This window comes from Pongo abelii, chromosome 21 (genome assembly GCF_028885655.2).
Source record: "Pongo abelii isolate AG06213 chromosome 21, NHGRI_mPonAbe1-v2.0_pri, whole genome shotgun sequence".
In the NCBI taxonomy this organism is placed as follows: Eukaryota; Metazoa; Chordata; class Mammalia; order Primates; family Hominidae; genus Pongo; species Pongo abelii.
This window is the reverse complement of record NC_072006.2, coordinates 12,386,155-12,407,064: the sequence shown is the minus strand read 5'-3', so window position 1 is coordinate 12,407,064 and position 20,910 is coordinate 12,386,155. Positions and strand designations below refer to the sequence as shown.

The window sequence follows — 20,910 nt, the reverse complement described above, 5'->3', positions numbered from 1 at the left end:
GTCGCCCAGGCTGCTGGAGTGCAGTGGTACAATCTTGGCTCACTACAATCTCTGCCTCCCGGGTTCTTGTACCTAAGCCTCCCAAGTAGCTAGGATTATAGGCACCTGTCACCATGCCCAGCTAATTTTTGTATTTTTAGTAGAGACGGGGTTTCACCATGTTGGCCAGGCTGGTCTCGAACTCCTGACCGCAGGTGATCTGCCTGCCTCGGCTTCCCAAAGTGTTGGGACTACAGGCATGAGCCACTGTGCCCAGACCACTTTTTATTCTTAATTGTGGTAAAATACACAACTTAAATTTTTACCATCTTAACATTTATTTATTTATTATTTATTTATTTATTTATTTATTTATTTATTTATTTATTTTTTATTTTTGAGATGGAGTCTCACTCTGTCACCCAGGCTGGAGTGCAATGGCCTGATTATAGCTCACTGCAGTCTCGAACTCCCAGGTTCAAGCAATCCTCTTGCTTCAGCCTGGTGAGTAGCTGGGACTACAGGCACGAGCCACCACAGACGGTAATTTTTTAATATTTTTGTAAAGATGAGGTCTTGCTATGTTGCCCAGGCTGGTCTCAAACTCCTGGCCTCAAGCAATCCTCCTGCCTCTGCCTTCCAAAGTGCTGGGATTATTACAGCCATAAGCCACTGCGCCTGGACTGTCTTAGTCTTCTGTAAGTGTACGGTGCAGTAGTGTTCAATGTATTCACGTTGTTGTGCCAATCTTCAGAACATTCTCATACCCAATAAATAATTCCCCATTTCCTCCTCCTCATAGCCCCTGACAAACACCATTCTACTTTGTCTTTATGAAGCTGACTACTCTAGATGCCTCGTGGAAGTGGAATCACACAGGAGTTGTCTTTTGGTGACTGGCCTATTTTACTCAGCTTGATGTCCTCAAGGTGCATCCATGCAACAGGATCTCTCTCTCTCTCTCTCTCGTTCTTTCTTTTTAAAATGGAGTCTTGCTCGTCACCAGGCTGGAGTGCAATCATAGCTCACTGCAGCCTTGAACTCCGGGGTCAAGTGATCCTCCATCCTCCCACCTCAGCCTCCCGAATAGCTGGGACTACAGATGTGCACCACCATGCTCAGCTAATTTTTAAATTTTTTTGTAGAGATCGGGGGTCTCCCTAAGTTGCCTAGGCTGGTCTTGAACTCCTGGCCTCAAGCAATCCTCCCTCCTTGATCTCCCAAAATATTAGGATTACAGGCATGAGCCACCGTGCCTGGCCAGGATTTTTCCTCTTTCTAAGACTAAACAACATTCCACTGTATACACCACATTTTGCTCCTCCATTCATCCATCATGGGAACCTGGGTTGCTTCCACCATCTGGCCATTGTGACTAATGCTGCTATAAACATAGGGAAACTGTAACATATTTCTAAACCTCCCAATGTACACCCCCTTATGAGTAGAGCATTTTGATCCCACCTCTCTCTGCCATTATTACCCCACAGAGAAGGGGAAAGCAATGTTGTCTTGGGAGGGAGAAGGAGTTTCCCCAGAAGACAGGAAGGGAGAATCTATCTTCGCCACCCCATGGATTCTAGAAAGAGGAAGAAGGCTCACCTCATTATCCGCACTACCCTCCCAGGGAAGGTGGAAGAGAAAAGAAAGATGAACGTTCATGGGCACGGCACGGGGCTTGAACTTCCCTACCCGAACAAACATCCAGAAGTGGGCAGACTCTTTAGATTCCAGTGGGTAGAGTCAGGAAGGTTGTCGGGCTGTGGGAATGGTGCATGGGACTTGGTGGCTTGCCTTCCAGGACTTGGTAGGAGATGACAACAACGGTCACTTCTGAAGGGTCTTGGGCAACAGTGTAGCAGCAGTAAACAGTGGCTGGGAAGATAAGCTTGAGGCAGTGCCCTTGGCTTTTTGCAGCAAAAAGTTCAGGGCAAGATAGGGCAGAAGACGCTTTAAGGCCTGATGGGTGAACTGAAGCCTGGAGTCAGGAGGAAGAAGTCCCATGCATGGGGACCTCACAACCATGGGCAAATGTCCAGGCCACAGGCTGCAGCAGTGGAAACTAAGATAGCCCTAAAAGACAAAAAGGGGCTGGTCACCCCTCCACGGCAAGGAGCAGATTCCAGCAGCCACACTGCCACAGGCTCAGGCCATCATCCTGCAGATTCCACAGGTATTCAAAGTCCCATCTCCCCACTGCCTTGAAGACACAGTCAGCACCTGTCTCCACACACACCTGGCAGCCATCACTCTTTAGGAAGGACGGAGGAAGGGCAGAGCAGTCCCTAAGGAGACCACACCTCCCAACAGGGACTGTCTAACATGGCCTGGAGAGAATCTGACTATTCCATTGCAAGGAGACAGAGCGTAGTAGGTGCCGTTGGTGCCATGCCCAGGTCTCCTTGACCAGCTGGTGCACCCAGGTGCTACAAGTGTTGCAGGGAACCTCAATGCGTGATTGTGGCTTTCTCTGGACTGTCACCTCTGCCGTGGTAACTGCTACACCTGGAGACACCTGGGAGGTTGCAAGGCCCAGGCCTCTGCCTAAGGGCAACTAATGGCTTGCGGATGCAGAAGCACAAAACCCTAACCCCCTTGTCTCAAGGTGGAGCCAACTCCCTGGTACCATTCCGGCTCCAGAGCCCCCCAGGGGGTCAGGTAGAAGCTGAGTGCCCATGGTGCACACCTCTCAGCTCCTCCCCTGCCCTCTGCTGCTTCCTTCACCAGGTCAGGGGCACCAGAACCTGGGTCTCAGGCTCTGCTTCCAGGGAACCCCCACCCAACACATACACAATTTGCAGCTACTCTGTTCTTACCACATTGTGTGGAGGTGTCTAAGAATAAAGAATCGTATTTTCTTTATATGGGTAAGTGTGGTGAGAGTGAATCTGTAACTGACTCCACTGTGTAGTTAAACAATGTCTTCAGGCAAAAGTGACTCTCATGAGGGCTTTACAGGTCCTGGAGGGGGCCCCGGGGGAGGCCATCTGGGGGCAGGCGGTGGCTCCACACTGGCCTTTGCCTGCAGGAGGATTGCTGTGCTCATCTCTAACCCAGACCTCCCAGGAGGTTTGTTCTCCGTTCCCACCAGAGTAGGGTTGTCAGATTTAGGTAATAAAAATGTCAGATGCCCAGTGAAATTTGAATTTCAGATAAACACTACATAACTTTTTAGTATAAGTATGGCCCAAGTATTTCACAGACTGTACTTATACAGAAGGGGCTTTTTCTTGTTTATCTGAAATGTAAATTTCACTGGGCATCCTGATTTCATCTGGCGGCGCCCCCGCCCCCACCCCAACACTCCCACACAGTCTGACTCAGCAGAAGCCCCCAGATCTGCCCACACACCCAGTCCTGGGCTGCCGCGGGAGCTGCAAGGGTCCGAAGTTCTTCCTGCTGGGATTGCACTCCTGGCTCAGCCACCGTTAGGCCGGCCAGTTATTCTACCTTTTCTGAATCTGATGAAAGCCACAGACTGATGAGGCTCGAAGCTAAAGGGGAAACAAGATGATAATACACAGCTTGGGAGATCACTGCAGCAGCCTGTCACCAGAAGTCACCTCGGAGGCAAGCACTAATCTGGATGTCAGCTTGTCCCTGCTCACACGGAAAGAAGGTCTGGTGCCGGCCTGGGCTCACCCTGGGACTAGAAACAGAATAAGCATCACAGGCAAGTGGGAGAAATTGAACCGAATCCAGCTGGCGAGTAAGGGGGCTCACGGCGGCCGAGCGCCTACTACGTGCCTGCCTCTGTATGGCCATTGTCACACATAGTCCTCAAAACGAATTCTGCAACATTAGAGAATTGTTCCTATTTTAAGAGATGTGAAAATGGAGGCCCAAAGAGGCAAAGGGGGCCACCTATCTAGTAAAAGGCAGTGATGAGCTACAGGCTGAGGTCTGGGGGGTTCCAAAGACCAGCTCTTCCCTCTCTGGGACAGGAGTCAGAACAACAAGGACAGTTTTAGCAGATGCTCTCCCTGCCCTGCCCATGTCCCCTCAGGGCTCACGGTTTCCATGATGGCTCTTTGCCCTGCAAGTGGGAGGGCTGGGGACGAGACACCCTGGGAGCAGCCCTTGGCCAGGATGTGAGTAGGTGGGTAAGTATCCAGCCCCACACCCCTCAGGTGGCACAGCTCTGGGTCCTGTCCCACATTAGGTGATATCCAGACATCCCCAGTGGGAGGGAGCCCCCAGTGCTCATGGTAGTAACTGCTCAAGGCCACCTTCCCTTCCCGGTCTCACATCCTCACTCCCTTCCTCATGGGACCAGGAACCCTTTCCATGGGACCAGGAACCCTTTCCATATCAACTACTTGCACTGCAATTAGATGATCAGGTCAGCAACTGGGAAACCCACCTAAGAGAGCAGCTCATGCTTATCCAGGCTTACCAAGGCACCGTGCTAAGCTCCGCACCACGATCATCTCATTTCATCCACCCACCTGCCCTTGGGATGAGATAGCTGCTATGATTATCCCATTTCACAGATAAGATAAATTAACCGACCTATGGCATTGCCAGGCCTCAAACTGAGTGGGCCTCAGCCTAATACCTGTGTTCTCAACCACTGAGGTATTAAGCAAGGCTTCCATTGAGCTTCTGGGCAATCATTTTCTCTCCTTCTAGCTTTGGACTGACTTCCTCTGCTTGGGTGCACATATAAACAGGAGATGCAGCAGTTGGCTGCCCCAAAACAAGGGGGCATCTTGTGTACAGGGGGAGCTGTGCAGTGGTGCTGTGTTTTAAGCATTGCCTTCATTCCACTCATAGGATATCGAAGGCCCACGTGCCATGTATTTACCTCCCATTCTTTGCTGGACAGAATGCCTCACCCAAGATTTAATTTTCCTTCATTCCTCTGCTCTCACACTTTGTGTGTCCTGCCCTTGCCTGCTAGGCCTCAGCACGGTGGTTCTGGATCCTCCTAAGGACCAAGGCATCTGAGTTCCTCCAGCCCTCCAGGTCCACATGTCTCCGGATACGAGGGTGTGAGTATGTGCATCTGTGAGTCTCAGTTCAGAAATCGGCTCTAAGTGACTTGCCTGGTCTTCCCAAATGCAAAGACCTACTTAAGACCCTTTCAAAAGAAAATCACTAGGCTTGTTGGCTCTGGCTTCAGAAAAGGGGCCTGAGCAAGCGTTCTATCTGTTTGATTTGTCTCCATTCAAAGCCAAATTCTCAAGGTTATAAAGAAAGGATTTCCCAGATTGTCATTGCTTTCATTGATTGCATTATCACCTGAGCAGTATCTTGCAGAGACTATAGATAGGAGTTTCAGTAATTTCTAAATAGCTTTTGGTGTTTTATAACATCAGAAGATAAGCTTGCCATTTGTAAACATGCCCTTGGACAAACAGCATACACGCATTCCTTAGGAGGAAAAGAATCTGTTTCTGGGCCTGGGAAGGGTGGTGTCCTGCCTCTACTACGGGTCAGTTTCAACACTGGATTGTTGGGAAAGAGTTTAAGCTGGCAAAAAGATCTCAGTTTCAATGATCTTCTTAAAATCAGCCACCCTTTGAGCATCTATTAAAAGTTCAAATCACGGGTTGCAAATGTAAAAGCCAGAGGGACAAGGCAAATTAAAAAAATAAAGCAGTGAAGAAAACAGTGCAAGGGTGCTGACAAAAGAGGACCAACATTGGACATCCACTGGGGAGGTCACAAAAGTGCTATGGACTGTGTAGCTGACTGGGGTCCCAGACCCCATCTAAAGGAGGCCACCCCTTTCTGGAATGTGGGTCCCATGTGACTGGATCTTGTGAGTCTTTTCAAGAGAAGCCCAACATTTAGATTTTTATGTACTAGTACCCAATTTTTAAATGTTGGGAAATCATTCAAATATTCATAATGCTATGTGGACCCAACAAAACAAAGCCATGCCACAGTTTGCCCCTCCTGCTATGGACCTTCCTTCAAGAAAAATGTCCCCTTGCACATATAAATACAATTTGACATCATATTTCAGGCTTTTGTGGACCAGGGATCTCAGGTTTTTTTCTGTTTGTTTTTGTTTTTTTTCGAGACATATCACTTTGTCGCCCAGGCTGGAGTGCAGTGGCATGATCTCAGCTCACCACAACCTCCGCATCCTGGGTTCAAGTGATTCTCCTGCCTCAGCCTCCTGAGTAGCTGGGATTATAGGCATGCAACGCAACATCTGGCTCATTCTTTTTTTTTTTTTTTGTATTTTTAGTAGAGACAGGGTTTCACCATGTTGGCCAGGCTGGTCTCAAACACCTGACCTCGAGTGATCTACCTGCCTTGGCCTCCCAAAATGCTAGGATTGCAGGCGTGAGACACCATGTCCAGCCTGTAGTCAAGTTTTGATTCTTAGAAAACAATCTTGGCTGGGGCTGGGTACAGTGGCACACGCCTGTAATCCCAGCACTTTGGGAGGCCAAGGTGGGTGGATCATCTGAGGTCAGAAGTTCGAGACCAGCCTGACCAACATGGTGAAACTTCATCTCTACTAAATACAAAAAAATTAGCCGGGTGTGGTGGCGCATGCCTGTAATCCCAGCTACTCGGGAAGCTGAGGCAGGAGAATCACTGAAACCCAGGAGGTGGATGTGGCAGTGAGCCGAGATCGTGCCATTGCACTCCAGCCGGGGCAATAAGAGCAAAACTCTATCTCAAAAAAATATATATATATACATGTATATATATATATAGAATCAGGTCGTTCTCATCTTGAACTTCGGACGTGGTTTCCCTGGGACATGTTCTGACCTTCCCTGTGAAAAATATCTACAAACAGGGACTGCCATTCTTGCCTCTGCTGTACTTCCATCTTCCTACTCAGGGGCCACACGCTACTCCCAGCAGCTTCCCTTAAATCCCTACTGGGATTTTCATCTTTTTTTTTTTTTTTTTTTGAGACACAGTCTCGCTCTGTCCCCCAGGCTAGAGTGCAGTGGTGCAATCTTGGCTCACTGCAAGCTCCACCTCCTGGGTTCACGCCATTCTCCTGCCTCAGCCTCAGTAGCTGGGACTGCGCCTGCCACCATGCCCGGTTAATTTTTTGTATTTTTTTTTTTTTTTTTTTAGTAGAGACTGGGTTTCACTGTGTTAGCCAGGATGGTCTCAATCTCCTGACCTTGTGATCCGCCTGCCTCAGCCTCCCAAAGTACTGGGATTACAGGCATGGGCCACTGGGCCTGGCCGGGATTTTCATCTTTAAAGCATCCCTGGTGAAGCTTTGATTTCCAGTGCTTGCAAACCCATCTGAAAATGCCAAGATGTGGTCCCCGGTCTCTTCCATCTGTGTGGCCCTTGGGTGTTGGTGGCATTTAGATGTTGATCAAGTCATGCCTGGCCCTGGCTCTGCTCTAGAGGTTTGGATCTGTATATTCCATCCTGCTCACAGCCTCTACTTTCCTTCATGGACTTTGGATAGAGTCACCTGGAAATGACCAAAGGTACACATATGTCATCCCTCCTTCTTTGCAGAGAAGACGAGAAAGCCCTTTGCACTGATCTGCACTCTGAGCCACTGCCATCTGCTCATTGAATGCTATCCCTCTCTTAGTGGCAGTGAAGAGGCAGAAGGAGCCATAGCTGGCTGGACCTGTGTTTGATCTTGGCTTTATCCTTTACTTGGTGGAGCTGTTCCTACCTCTCCATTCCCGCCATCACTTAAGGATCCCCTACTACGGATGGGCTAGGTGTCTTGCTAATTCACAGACATCTTATTTAATCCTCACAACAAAGCTACGATGTGGGAACGTATCTGAGCCCCATTTGCCAGATGAGGAACTGGAGGCTTAGGCAGTTTAGTAACATGCCCAAGATCATATACTTGGCGAGGAGAAGAGCCAGAGCTTGAATCCTTTGTGTTAAGCTCATACCTGTGAGTTCAGCCAACTAAACAACAGCTACTTTTTTCTTCTTGATCTATATGGGTCATGATAATCCCCAAGCCGGGTCACTGAGTGGCTTAGAATGAGCTCATATGAAGTGCCCAGATGAATGAGGGTCTCAAAGGTAATGTTGCTATAACAATCGCCCTCACGTCAGCACACCCCAGTCCTGACCCACAATCTCTCCCTGGATTTAAAGTGTGTACTTGGCTCTAGGAACCTTCCTTTCCCTTCACCCTTCAGCCTGGCACACTTGGTGTCTGTCTGTGCTGACTCTCCGGATTTGGCCAAACTTCAAGCCCCTTCAACCTCATCTATGCCGTCACCTTGCCAGTTGGGTGGCTGTGTTTTCCTAAGTACAGACCCATGTGGTTTTCTGCACCTCTCAATAGTTCCCTCAGGCATGCAGCAGTGAGGGGCATGTCCCAGGCAGGGGTTGGGCACTCTGGGTGCCCACGGGCCCTCACAGGAGCAGTGCCATAGAAGCCCACAAACCCTTATGCAGGGATATGTGGGAGAAAGGAAAACACACAGACTCCAGACAGCAAGAACACAACCAGGAGGACAGGACTACCGTGAGGTACAAAGAGATGCTTCTGCATAGCATGAAGTATGTCTCAACACAGCATCTGGGGTAATCCCAGCATGAACTAGTTGCATAACCTTGCCCAAATCACTTTCCCTTCTTGGCCTTAGTTGCTTCATCTATAAAATGGGGAGGAACAGAGTTAGGTTACTAATTTTCCAAACAATAGTCCCTAGGCCTCCCCCCATTCTCGGGGATTCACAATGTACACCAGCCTATTTACGGCTTTGAAAAGTCCTGTAAAGCAAGGGAACTGCTGACCTGGCCTAGCCCATTATCTTTTACCTTTCCTAGACCAGACAGCCTTTAAAGTAACATCAGTTAGCTTCCCTTGAACCAGTGTTCTGTGGAACATGCATTGGCTAATTTTCAAGATTCTTCTGGTGCTAAAGATCTTTAATTCGACAGCCCCTGAGTCTGTGCTAGGGGTTGGGAGGCCTGGTTAGCTGTGGGCGCTCTGGAATTTATAAGGCTCCTGCCCTCTGTTTCCTCAGCCATCACACAAGGACTCCAACACATGTTCTCATGATCAATTGGGACAATTTTTTAGCTTCCTAACTGCTCTCCCTTCTCTCCAATTTTACATGGAGAATCACCTCTTCCTGCTTTCATCCAATGTGGCTTGGGTGGGGCCAGTCTCGCACTTGGCTCCAGGGACACACACGTGACCAGGCCTGGCCAATGAGGTAACAACACACATGACCAGGCCTGGCCAGTGAGGTAACAACACACATGACCAGGCCTGGCCAGTGAGGTAACAACACACATGACCAGGCCTGGCCAGTGAGGTAACAACACACATGACCAGGCCTGGCCAGTGAGGTAACACATCCTCCTGGCCACAGTGACTGCATCATTGTGGACACGCAACCTCAGCTGGGCCAGCCAGAGAGAATCCTGGCACTTTTGCCAGAAAGATTAGGCAAGAAGTGGTGCCCCCTTCTTGCTGGGGTTGCTAAGTGAGTGTTCCTCTCTTCTTCCACTTGTGGGGGATCCTGTCAGAGAGATCCTGACGATGCAGAACTGGAGACGGTGACAGTAGTTTCTTGACAACATCATTTGAGGGCCTAGATACAGCCAGTCCTGAAGCCATACGTGCTCCAATCAATCCTCTGCCTTTTCACTAGTTTGAGTTTAGTTTCTAATCCTAACTGAAAGAGCCCCATTCCACCAATTTTACAAGGGACACAATGATAATTAAATGTTAAAGAAGGAAGGGGCCTTAAAGGCTGGTAAAGCAATGCATGAGAAGTGCTTGGGAGGTAGGATGGGACAGTTACCCCATGTGGGCACAAGCCCAGATGCCAGGGAAGAAGGGACCAATCATGTAGACCTCAGCAACAGTGGGTAATGCTTAACCCAAAGAAGTGATGTCCACTCTAGAAGTGGAACTGAGGGCCCTTCAATGTCAAACCTAAGCACAGGCTCAGTCCTGATAGGATGCGTTCTAATACAGCCTTGCTAGTCCATGTGCAGCCTGTGGGCCTGCAGTCTGTTGGAGTTTGTTAGGAATGCAGAATCTCAGGCTCCACTCCAGACCTACTAAATCTGCATTTTAAGCAGACCCCAGATGGCCCACGTGCATGATCAAAGTTGAGAAGCACCACCACGGCATTGTTGAAGTGACTGTGTAGCGTGTCCATAGATCCCTTCCTGCTGGTATGAACATCCTGCCCGCCCAGCAGGAAGTGGACAGTTTCCCCTCCCCTTTTATCTGGGCTCTCACCCTATGGCTTAGTTAGCCCGGTAGAAGGTGATAAAAATGATGCTGCCAGTTCTGGGCCTGGCAGCCTCTGCTTCCTCTCTCAGAAGCCAGCTGGGTACGGTGGCTCACACCTGTAATCCCAGCACTTTGTGAGGCCGAGGCAGAGGCCTGAGGTCAGGAGTTCGAGATCAGCCTGGCTAACATGGTGAAATCCCATCTCTACTAAAAACACAAAAATTAGCTGGGCATTGTGGCGGGCACCTGCAATCCCAGCTACTCAGGAGGCTGAGGCGGGAGAATGACTTGAACCCAGGATTGGGAGGCAGAGGTTGCAGTGAGCCAAGATCACACCACTTCACTCCAGCCTGGGCAACAGAGCAAGACACTGTCTCAAAAAAAAAAAAAAAAAAAAAAAAAGTCAGCCTACTTGCCCTGAGACCTCCATGCTGTAAGAAAGCCCAGACAAACCGCATAGAGATGTTTCCTGGAGAGCCCAAAAGTCCCAGCTGTATGAGTGAGGCCTTCTTGGGCCACCCTGTCCAGCCCAGCCCCCAGCTGAGTGACCCTCACTGATACAATGTGGAACTGAGTCCTGCTCACATTCCAGACCCAGAGAATTGGAAGAAATATGAATCTTTGCTGTTCTAGGCCACTATGCTCATGCTATTTTGTCACACAGCAGAAGTTACTGGGGCCATGACTGCCTTTCCTCCTCACTGAAGGAGGGGGCTGTCCTGCAGAATGTTCACGCACTCTGAGCACCATACTGAGCACTTTCTGCCTCTCAGGCGCTGTTCCGGGCACAGAGATGGAGTGGGAGAGGGCAGACCGCATCCCTGCTCTGGTGAAACTGGGATTTTTATCCAGGGAGAGGGCAGTAGACAAGAAAACACACAAATGTAACTTCAGAGAGATAAGGAGCAATTGGAATAGGGCTGGGGACACAATTAGATAGAATAGGGAAGGTCTTTCTGAAGACACACACTTGATCCCAGGCCCTCCTGTTGAACAGGGGCAAACCATAAAATGATCAGAGGAAAAAGTGATGCCGGCAGAGAGAACAGCAAATTCAAAAATCAAAAAGTGCAGGAGGTCTGGGAGTGCAGGCAGAGGGAAAGGGAAAGCCAGGAGAGGGGAATGAGATCAGAGATGAAGTCACAAAAGACAGCAGGGGCCAGAGCAGCAGCGTCTAGCACACCAGCCACTAGCCACCCACGGCTATGTAATCTAAGCTTCCATTTAAACAACAAGTGCAGCTCCTCAGTCCCACTGGCCACATCCCAAGTGCCCAGTGGCCCTGTGTGGCTAGTGGCTATCATATCAGACAACACAGACATAGAATACTCCCGTGACGGTTCTGTTGGCTCAGATGGCTATAGAATAACTCAGAAGCAGATCAGAACCAGAGTTCAAGGTCAGATCATGTGTTCTTGGGCTTAGTATTCCATTAAATTTCTGAAGGTTCCAGTTTCCCCCAGGGTTAAATGAGGCTTTTCCAGCCCAACAGTGAGTCCAAATTATCCACAGCAAGAAGCCAAGTCCACAAACAGTTGCACACGGGTCCCATCCAAGGAGCATCAGCAAGGCCTCATCCATGGAAACTGGCAGCAGAGGTCTGTGTAACTGACTTCTTTGCAACCTCATTTAAGTTGCCAATTGGGGCTCCCTGATGTGAAAAAAGAACAGAGCATGGCTACTATTTCAGGGCACCACGCAGAAGGGAGAGTGCCACAATTAGCTGAAGCTGCTTTCGATTAGCAGATTTTCTTCCTTGGTGCATAACATCTGTCCATGTATAGACATCGCTCCATCTTGCCCCGTCGGAGCGAGGGGCCGGGCCAGCGAACCAGGCGGGCCCACAGGGAGTTCAGCATCCATCAGGGCAACGTCCAAGAGGGGCTGGAAATAGGCACTGTGGAACTTGGCACATCGATGGCAGTTTGTCTTAGGGAAAAGCTGAGAAAGGAGACCCTGCTTCCTCGCACAAGCTGGGAGGTGGCAGATGGAGACATAAGTTTTCCTTGGGGTTAGAAAGACCTGCTTCGTCATTTAGTATTTATGACATCTCCACAAGTACCTGAACCTCTGGGGTGGTTACCTAACCATGCTCATCTGAGAAACGGGGCCGATGACACCCACCTCGTGGAGCTGGGGAGGAGTAGGTGGAATAATCTCTGGGAAGCACACTTGGCATGCAGCAGGCATTCTGTAAATGGTGGCTGAATCATAAGCTTGATAGGAAAGAACCAAGTGAATGACAGAGATGGGCATGGGAACGTTTGATCAGCACTCAGAACTGGCTCCTCCATTTGTTCAGTCAACACAGGTTAACTCTGCAAATTGGCTCTGGAGCCTTGGAAAACTCCCGCAACCAGCCTGGGTTCCTCTTTCCTACCTGGGGCCCGTAGCTGATCTCTATGGTTCTTCCCAGTTCTTGCCTAACAGAAAGTTTGCAGCCGCCCTTAAGGCGTGACCCACCTGAGTTCAATCGCAGAGGGTGGGCAAAGTACTAAGACCCAGAATCCTACAATCTTGGATTTGGAAACAGCCTTTAAAGATCTTTTGGTCCAGCTCCCAGCTGATCACAAGAATCCCATTCCCTTCCATGCTGACTGAAGAGCCGTGGTCTGCACACTCTTGCTGCCTTGCAAAGCAGCCCATTCTCTTTTCAGAGAGCTCTAATGCTGGGGATAGTCGATAGGGAGTGAATGCATGACCCTCTTTAGATGTGGCACCAGCACAGAACAGTCTTCAGTTTCTGTGTCTGTAGAACGAACCTGAGAACACCTGCTTCACAGAGGTAAGAATTAAGAGCAATAACATAGATGGTGGGTCTGGCACGGGAGGTTCAGCGTTTGCTGCCTTTCTCCTCTCCAAATTAAACCTGCTGCAGGACGGGGACCACAGGTTGCTCTAGCACTGGCCCCTCTCCTGTCTTTTTTCCTTTTCCAGTGGGGCCTTACATGGGCTAAAAATGTTCTTAGCATGCTTGGTGAACCATTGGCGTCTTGGACTTGTGTGTGAAGCAGAGGTTGGCTTCAGCCCATCACATATAAAACTAATGAGGGATGGCAAAGCCTAAGGGTAAAATATTTCTCTGATCCACCCCCAACCACCTCCCTTTCTACCTTACACAGTCAAGGAGAGCCAGGAGCCTTCTCAAAATCATGGGGTACTTATAGAAGCCACTCCTTTGTGGGAGAAGGGATGCAGCTGCAGCTGTGTGGACGTGTTGGCACTCACTGATGGTGAATGGACCGTGGACAGACTGTGGGAAAACACGAGTGGGCCATGGTAGGGAAGGTGGCTGTGCCTCCTGGGGCCCAGAACGGGTCCCCACTGTTTGTTGTAGAAGGCCTTGGGTCTCAAACCACCCTCGACTGAGTGCAGGTGGCCCATATGGAAAGAGCCAGCATCGTCTTTGAGAGATAGCTTTGGCCTCTGTCCCCGTCCCCCCACCTTAGATTTTGCCCACTTTCCTGGTGTTCTAATCCATCTACTCATTTCCCGTTACCATCCTAAAGCTCTCTTACTGTCCCAAAAGGAAAGGAAGCGACTTGATATACCAGCAGGTCACCAGGAGGTGGATTTAAAAACAGCCAAAGCAGGAAGGCCTCTTACAGAAAGGAAGGCCCGTCGTACACATTTTAGACGGGAGGTGGCTGTGTCAGCTACCTCTGCTCATCCTGCTATGTGGTGTGTCATTTGGCTAATGGCTGTCCCTGACCTCAATTAGGGCTAGAAGTGATGCTCTAGTGAATTTGCCATCTGAAAGCCTGGCCTCTCTGCTCTGTCTATTAAGAACACAGGTGACCTTTGCCCAGGGAGCTGGTGCAGGTGGCAAGCCGAGTCTAAGGGGAGACTAGAGTACCACCTCCCACAGATGGTGACACAGCAGGAAGAGGCTGAGAAGGGGTGTGTGCATCAGGTGAGTCAGCTTTCCTAGGAAGAGTTTGGGGCTTACCTGGTGAACTCTTATCCACCTGTTTGGCCCATCTAAACCTGTGTGAGAATGAGACCCTAAAGTGCTAAGACAGCCGGCTGTTGGCTGTATCTCCTTCCATGCTGCTCGGGGAAGTTCTGACTACTCACCAGGTGCTCCTGATAAGCCAGTGGCAGTTGGCAGTTTGTCTCAGTCACCTTGGATCTGGAACTGCAGGCCAGAGGTTCAGCTTATGTCTTAGGCCCATGGGGCAAATCAGTCTCAAGATCCTGAATGGACTACATTGTGATGTCACACCACAGGTCAGGGGTGAGCACAGAAAGGGCTGCAGTGGCTGCTGGCATCAGGGCACAGGGCAGGGCAGGAGCAAGAGCCTCAGGCCTCTCCAGAAGAAATCAGCCTGTCTAGGTGCTGTTCTCAGCTGGGGTTGCTGGGAAGGAGTGAGGGATGTCTGCTGTACAGAAAACATCAGCCTGGAAGACTGCTTATGAATCCACCTGCTGCCACTTGCTGCCACGGTTCCTATTCTCACCTGGCCTGGGTCAACCCATCCTTCATACAGTTTTCCTGCACAAAGTGACTTCCGTGGGTACCCCCAGCTCCTTGCACATCTTCTGTGATGGATTTAAAATTCCAGGGCAGCTTTTTCTTCTTCTGGTATACCCGTGACTTTCCCCCTACTGCCCACCTGGTAAGCACTCAAGGAAAGAGAAGTAACTTAAATATTAGCTCAGGAAAACAAGCAGAAATATAAATCCTCCCACCTTCAGGTTAAATTCAACACAGGTGTCTTTTAGGTTATCTTCTATAGCATATATATATGCCTGGGCTACTTTCCGTTGTTGTAATTGATAACTTGGTACAATGTATATTTACTAAGCCTAAAAAGAAAACAAAAACTCAAAAAAGGGGACAAAATATAAAATGTTTCTGGAGGTTCCATTCCCTTTTGCCGCTGGTGCTTGGGATTGGGGGTGGAGGAGTTCTAACCAAGAGCAAACGGCTTCGCTTTGGAAACTGTTGGGTGGCCCTAAATTTTAGAGTCCAAAACAGTGGGTCTTAAACTTTAGGTTGCATTAGAATGACCTGGAAGACTTGTTAAAAATACAGATTCCTGGGCCCCACTCCCAGAGTTTCTGACTCAGTAGGTCTGGGGGAGAACCCAATAATTCACATTTCTTACACGTTCCCACGTGACGTTGAGGCTGCTTGCTCTGAGACTACACACTTTAAGAACACGTAAGGGTGCTGGTATCTTAGGTTTGATCCTGAAATAGTATTGCCAGCTGATGGCAGTATTCAGGGGTTGCTGGAGAATAAACAGGAGCTGTAGCTTTGGGGCCAAAGCTGGCTGAGCTCTCTGGGTTCAACCAGCACTCTTTATTGAGGATCTATTCATTGCCAGAACTGAGCCACATTTTGGGGAAGCACAACTGACATTGTCAGTGCCCTGCCCATAGCCTCTTGGCCTTACAACTTCATTGTACAAAGGTAGTCTGACTCCCAGCTGCCAGTACGTGCATATCTTTGCTTGGGGGCTTTCGCCAGCTGCTGGAGTCCACCCTGCCTACAATCGGGCAGCTGCAAGTTCCAGAATGTCCTCATTCAATGACTATTATCAGTTGGTAGATAAATATCCCAGCTCCCTCCCTGCTCAGGTGGAATAACTTGGAGTCATGTTCTGTACCATGTCCCAGAGGACCCACAGGACCCACCCGTAGGTGCCTATGCTAGGCCATTCTCTTGCTATAAAGAAATATCTGAGCCTGGGTAATTTCCAAAGAAAAGAGGTTTAATTGGCTCACAGTTCTGCAGGCTGTTCAGGAAGCATGGTGCCAGCACCTGCTTTGCTTCCAGTGAGGCCTTAAGGAGCTGACAATTATGTCTGAGGACAGACAGGGAGCTAGTGTATTACACGGCAAGAGTGGGAACAAGGCAAGGGAGGTACCACACACCTTTCTTTTAAATTATTTTTTATTTTTGAGATGGAGTTTCACTCTTGTTGCCCAGGTTGGAATGCGATGGCGTGATCTCGGCTCACTGCAACCTCCGCCTCCTGGGTTCAAGCAATTCTCCTGCCTCAACCTCCAAAGTAACTGGGATTACAGGCACCCACCAACACTCCCAGCTATTTTTTTTGTATTTTTAGTAGAGATGGGGTTTCACTTTTTTGGCCAGGTTGGTCTCAAACTCCTGACCTCAGATGATCCGCCCATCCCGGCCTCCCAAAGTGCTGGGATTACAGGCATGAGCCACCATACCCGGCCGGGCACCACACACTTTTAAACAACCAGCTGTCACAATAACTCACTGTCATGAGTACAGCACCAAGACATTCACCAGGGATCTGCCCCCAGGACCCAAACACCGCCCACCAGGCCCCACTTCCAACATTGCAATCACTTTTCAACGTGAGATTTGGAGGGGATGGATATTCAAACCATATCAGTGCCCACAGAGGCAACTGGCTTGCTAACATACCCCACATTGCTGCCCCCATCCCCTGCCTCACTTTCCCACTCCCCTACCTATGTTTCCTGGCATCAAATTGTGAATAAACTACTTCCACTCAAATCCTTGTTTTAGAGTCTGCTTCAGGGGGAACCCAAACTAAGACTTTATAAATAAGAAATGGTGTCTGTTCTTTATAAGTTCACATTTAGATGGAGAACTATATAAATTGGCTTGGTACAATTCAGAATGTCTGGGAACCGGTGAGTGTCAGGTCTCAGGGCAGATGGAGGTGTTCTGCTGGTTGGCCTTTGGAGTATCATTAGGAATGTCTTGAAGAAACACGTGAGCTGATATGCTCAGGGGGAGGCCTGGCAACCTGGCCCAAAGGCCTTTTCTTCTGCACAAGGAGGCCTGAATGTGCTACCCCCAGGGGACTGATTTGCTACACAAATTCCACCTGCTTTCCGCCTCCCTGGACAATTCCTCCTGGAATAAGAATATGGAGGTGGAGTTAGCACCATATAAAATATGGCTCTTGTTCATGCTTTTGGGGGAGTTTCAGGTGCCCAGAGAAGGCTCGCTAGGGATATCTGCTGGCCTGTTAGGATTAATATGCTTTCCTAGGTGCTCTGCCCAACCATGCTATGCCCAGCCTCACACTTGCACTATGGTAGGATTAATCCAACTCTGCCATTGCTTTTGCAGGGGGCCTTAGTTTCCACCCTAACTCCTTCCACATTCTCCTCCCCGTCATCATCATCATCACCATCATCATCATCACCATCAGATCTCTTAGAGATCCTGCTAACACACTACAATCCAAATGAAAACACCATATGGCGAGAAAGTACTCTTCAAGTCCAGTTCCCATTCTTCCAATCAGACATGGCATGTACTGAAATTCTGGAATTCCCACTGAAAAGATCCAATCACGGCTTGGCTGGTCATTCACACAAATCATTCTTGGGCAACATGGCACCCAGAGTTATTTTCCTCCACATTTCAACTTGGCTAGAGGAAGAATGAAGCCTACTGTACCAGAGCATTGCATCAATAACAATATCGATATTTTCAGCATTACCCAGGACTCAAAAAATGGCCTCAAACAGTCTTTAGCTCTGCCTCCAGACAAAGAATTACAACTATAAAAACACTTACCTGTGAAAAAATGTTCGACATTATTAGCGATAAGGGAAATGCAAATTAAATCCTCTACATGCCCACCAGAATGGCTAATATTAAAAAGAGCAACAATACTAAGTGTTGACAAAGATGTGGGCAACTGGAACTCTCACATAATGTAATATAATATAACCACTTTGAAAAATTGTCTGGTAGTTTCCTGTAAAATTAAACATAAAGACCTACCCTATGAGCTAGGATTCTACTCCTGGGTATTTACCCAAGACAAATGAAAACACGTCTGCAAGCTGGGTGTGGTGGCTCATGCCTGTAATCTCTGTACTTTGGGAGGCCAAGGTAGGAGGATCATTTGAGGCCAGGAGCTCAAGCCCAGCCTGGGCAATATAGAAAGACTCTATCTCTACAATAAATAAGAAAAAAGAAAACATGTCCATAAAAAGATTTGTGTAGGAATGGTCATAACTACTTTACTCATCATAGCCCCAAACCAAAAACACCCAAATGTCCATTAACAGGTGAATGTATATTCTTATAATGAAATATTAATCAGCAACAAAAGGAACAAACTACTGATGCATATATGATAACATGATAAACCTTGAAAACATTATGCTGAGCAACAGAGGCCAGACATAAAAGAGTACACACATGGTTCCCGTTATATGAAGTCCTGGAATAGACAAAACTGATCTGAGGCTACAGAGATAAGGTCAATGATTGCCTGGAGTGGGGGATGGGGGAACAGGCTAAATGGCACAGGTGACTCCGTGGGATGAAGGGAATATTCCAGATCTCTATCATGGCGATGATTACTCGGGTGTATACATTTGTCAAAATTCATCAACTTGTACACTTAATGTGTGAATTTTAGAGCATGTAAATTACACCTCAATAAAGGTGACTATATACACATATATACATGTGTGGTGTGTGTATATATAATGTGTAATACACACACACACACACACCCTGGGTTTTTCTAGGGGAAAAAACTAGAAAGAATACACTAAAATGCACAAGTTGTTATGTTTCACAGATGAGATTATAGGTAATTTTTGTATCTTCTTAAATTCACCAAAATTTTACCCATGCGATTCTCCCTTTTTTTTTTTTTTTTTGAGACAGGGTCTTGCTCTGTACCCCAGGCTGGAGTGCAGGTTTGTGAACATGGTTTACTGCAGCCTTGACCTCCCAGGCTCAAGCAATCCTCCTGCCTCAGCCTCCTGAGTAATACAGGCATGCACCACCATGCCCAGCTAATTTTTTTTAAATTATTGTTTGTAGAGATGGGGTCTTCCCTTTGTTGACCAGGCTGGTCTCACACCCCTGGGCTCAAGCAGTCCTCTGGTCTCAGCCTCCCAAAGTGCTGGGATTACACCACCACACCCAGCCTTACTTTTTAAATAACAGAATGAAAAATGTTCATTTTTTAAAAATTTCAGGCTGCTAAAGGCAAGTGCTTATGGTGGTCTATAACAACTCTGGAGTTGTGCAAACAGAGTCGTTGGTCAAAGTCCCTGTCCCACTACTTCCTCGTTTTATGACCTAAAGGAAATTACTTCCTGAGCCTCAGTTTTCTTATCTATATAATCGGTTTGTTGCGATGATTGAATTAGGATAGTGTATGTTCAAAGCCCTCTGCAGGCAGGGTGTGGTGGCTCACACCTATAAGCCCAGCACTTTGGGAGACTGAGGCAGGAAGATTGCTTGAGTCCAGGAGTTCAAGAACAACCTGGACAACCGAGTGAGACCCTGTCTGTACAGAAAAATTTTAAAAAATTATCCAGGCCTGGTGGCACGAACCTCTATTTCTAGCTACTTGGGAGTCTAAGTGGAGGAGAATCACTTGAGCCTGGGAGGTCAAGGCTACAGTGAGCTGTGATGGCATGACTGCACTCCAGCCTGGGCAACAAAGCGAGACCCTGTCTCAAAAAAAAAAAAAAAGAGCTGTGATGGCATGACTGCACTCCAGCCTGGGCAACAAAGTGAGACCCTGTCTCAAAAAAAAAAAAAAAGAGAGAGAAAAGAAAAATAGCCCTCTTCAAACTATAAAACACTACAATGTTAGGTGTAATGTGTCACACAATGTATTAATAAATCCAGGCCTTACCTTTGTTTCTGACCTCTTAACGCCTTGCTCATGAGCTTCCTCACCAGCTTCCACTCAGTTCCTAAGATTGTCGAACACCCTCCTGCCTCAGGGCCTTTGCACATGCTGATCCCTGCACCTGGAAGACCTCTGCTCCCGCATCTTCAACAGCTGGTTCCCTCGGGTGATTCAGATTTCAGCTCCAGTGTCTCTTGGGGCTTTACCTAATCATCCCACAATAGCCTCCTCCCACTCTGTCCCATCACTCTGTTTTATGAGTACTTGAAATTGTCTTGGTTTTGTGCTGACTGTCCACCTCCCATCCCATACCTCCTTGTGGAGAGGCTTTGCGTCGGTTTTGTTCACTGCTGTATGTCCAGCCCCTGGAGCACAGTAGGTGCTCAAAAATCATTTACTGAATGAACGAACAAGTACTTACTGACAATTAGGCCACACGTTGTATGTATTCAGTTCAATCTACCAATTCATTGCAACAAGGAGAGACTGTGAGGAAAACGCTGCTTGTTCCCACCCCAGTGGCTGAAGGGATCCGTCCAAGACGTGCCCATCAGCCACAGATCTGAACGTTTGCCACTGCCCGTCAGGCTCCAAGTCAGACACCATGGTGTGAAGATAGGGGAATAAGGAGGGCATTGTGCTGCCTGCAGAGACACGTTCCGAAAAGAATTCAGAATTCGGGAAAGCACCTCCTCTGACTGGACACACCTCTCCTAGCCAGGTGATTTGTCCTTGCCTCCTTTCCCCCCATCTCTTCCCCACTGCGAGCAAGGAAGTCAGACCAATCTGCCTTACCTTTGTTCCTCACAGCATTCAGCGCAGGGTTGCTTTAAAGTTCTGGTGCTGCATAAACCCTGCCAATGCCACAGTGGAATTTTCTAGCCCATGCCAAAGACGGAGCTCATTAATTTTCGTGCCTGAAAGAAAGAAAACACTTCTTTAGAAATTGGCGTGTTTAGCACTCTGCTGAAGGAGGGTGAAGCCTCCCTGCAAGGAAGATTAATCTAGGTTTGTAGGTAGGTCATTCAGGGAAACACCAGCACACTGCAAAAGACATTGTCCACGCCAATGGCCACCCGCTGCCTGTGGGTGACTTCAGCAAAGGCAGGGAAGCACCCACTCCTC

At 48.4% G+C, this 20,910-nt stretch overlaps 1 protein-coding gene and 1 long non-coding RNA gene across 14 annotated transcripts in view; one reads left to right on the top strand and one right to left on the bottom strand.

Moving 5' to 3' along the window:
• The window catches only part of BANF2 (BANF family member 2), a 36,279-nt gene extending 21,855 nt beyond the window's left edge, over nucleotides 1–14,424 (bottom strand). For 2 of the 12 annotated variants that reach the window (XM_063720591.1, XM_063720594.1), the window contains exons 1-3: nucleotides 14,231–14,338; nucleotides 3,331–3,473; nucleotides 1,672–2,052 (exon numbers count right to left, since the gene is read on the bottom strand). In XM_063720591.1, the coding sequence (XP_063576661.1) occupies nucleotides 1,672–1,683 (12 nt within the window). In that variant the 5' untranslated portion in view covers nucleotides 1,684–2,052; nucleotides 3,331–3,473; nucleotides 14,231–14,338. Of the gene's footprint in view, nucleotides 1–1,671; nucleotides 2,053–3,330; nucleotides 3,629–7,084; nucleotides 7,391–14,230 lie in introns of all 12 variants that reach the window. The other 10 variants (XM_063720592.1, XM_054541605.2, XM_063720590.1 and 7 more) reach the window with 9 other exon arrangements.
• LOC129052074 (uncharacterized) lies at nucleotides 11,343–16,652 on the top strand. 2 transcript variants are annotated; one of them, XR_008516814.2, is made up of 5 exons: nucleotides 11,343–11,552; nucleotides 13,276–13,432; nucleotides 13,941–14,066; nucleotides 14,384–14,772; nucleotides 16,092–16,652. It is a non-coding gene; the product is annotated as an uncharacterized LOC129052074 (long non-coding RNA). The 2 variants fall into 2 exon arrangements; XR_008516813.2 differs by having other exon boundaries at nucleotides 11,343–13,432.
• Nucleotides 16,653–20,910: the final 4,258 nt, after the last annotated feature.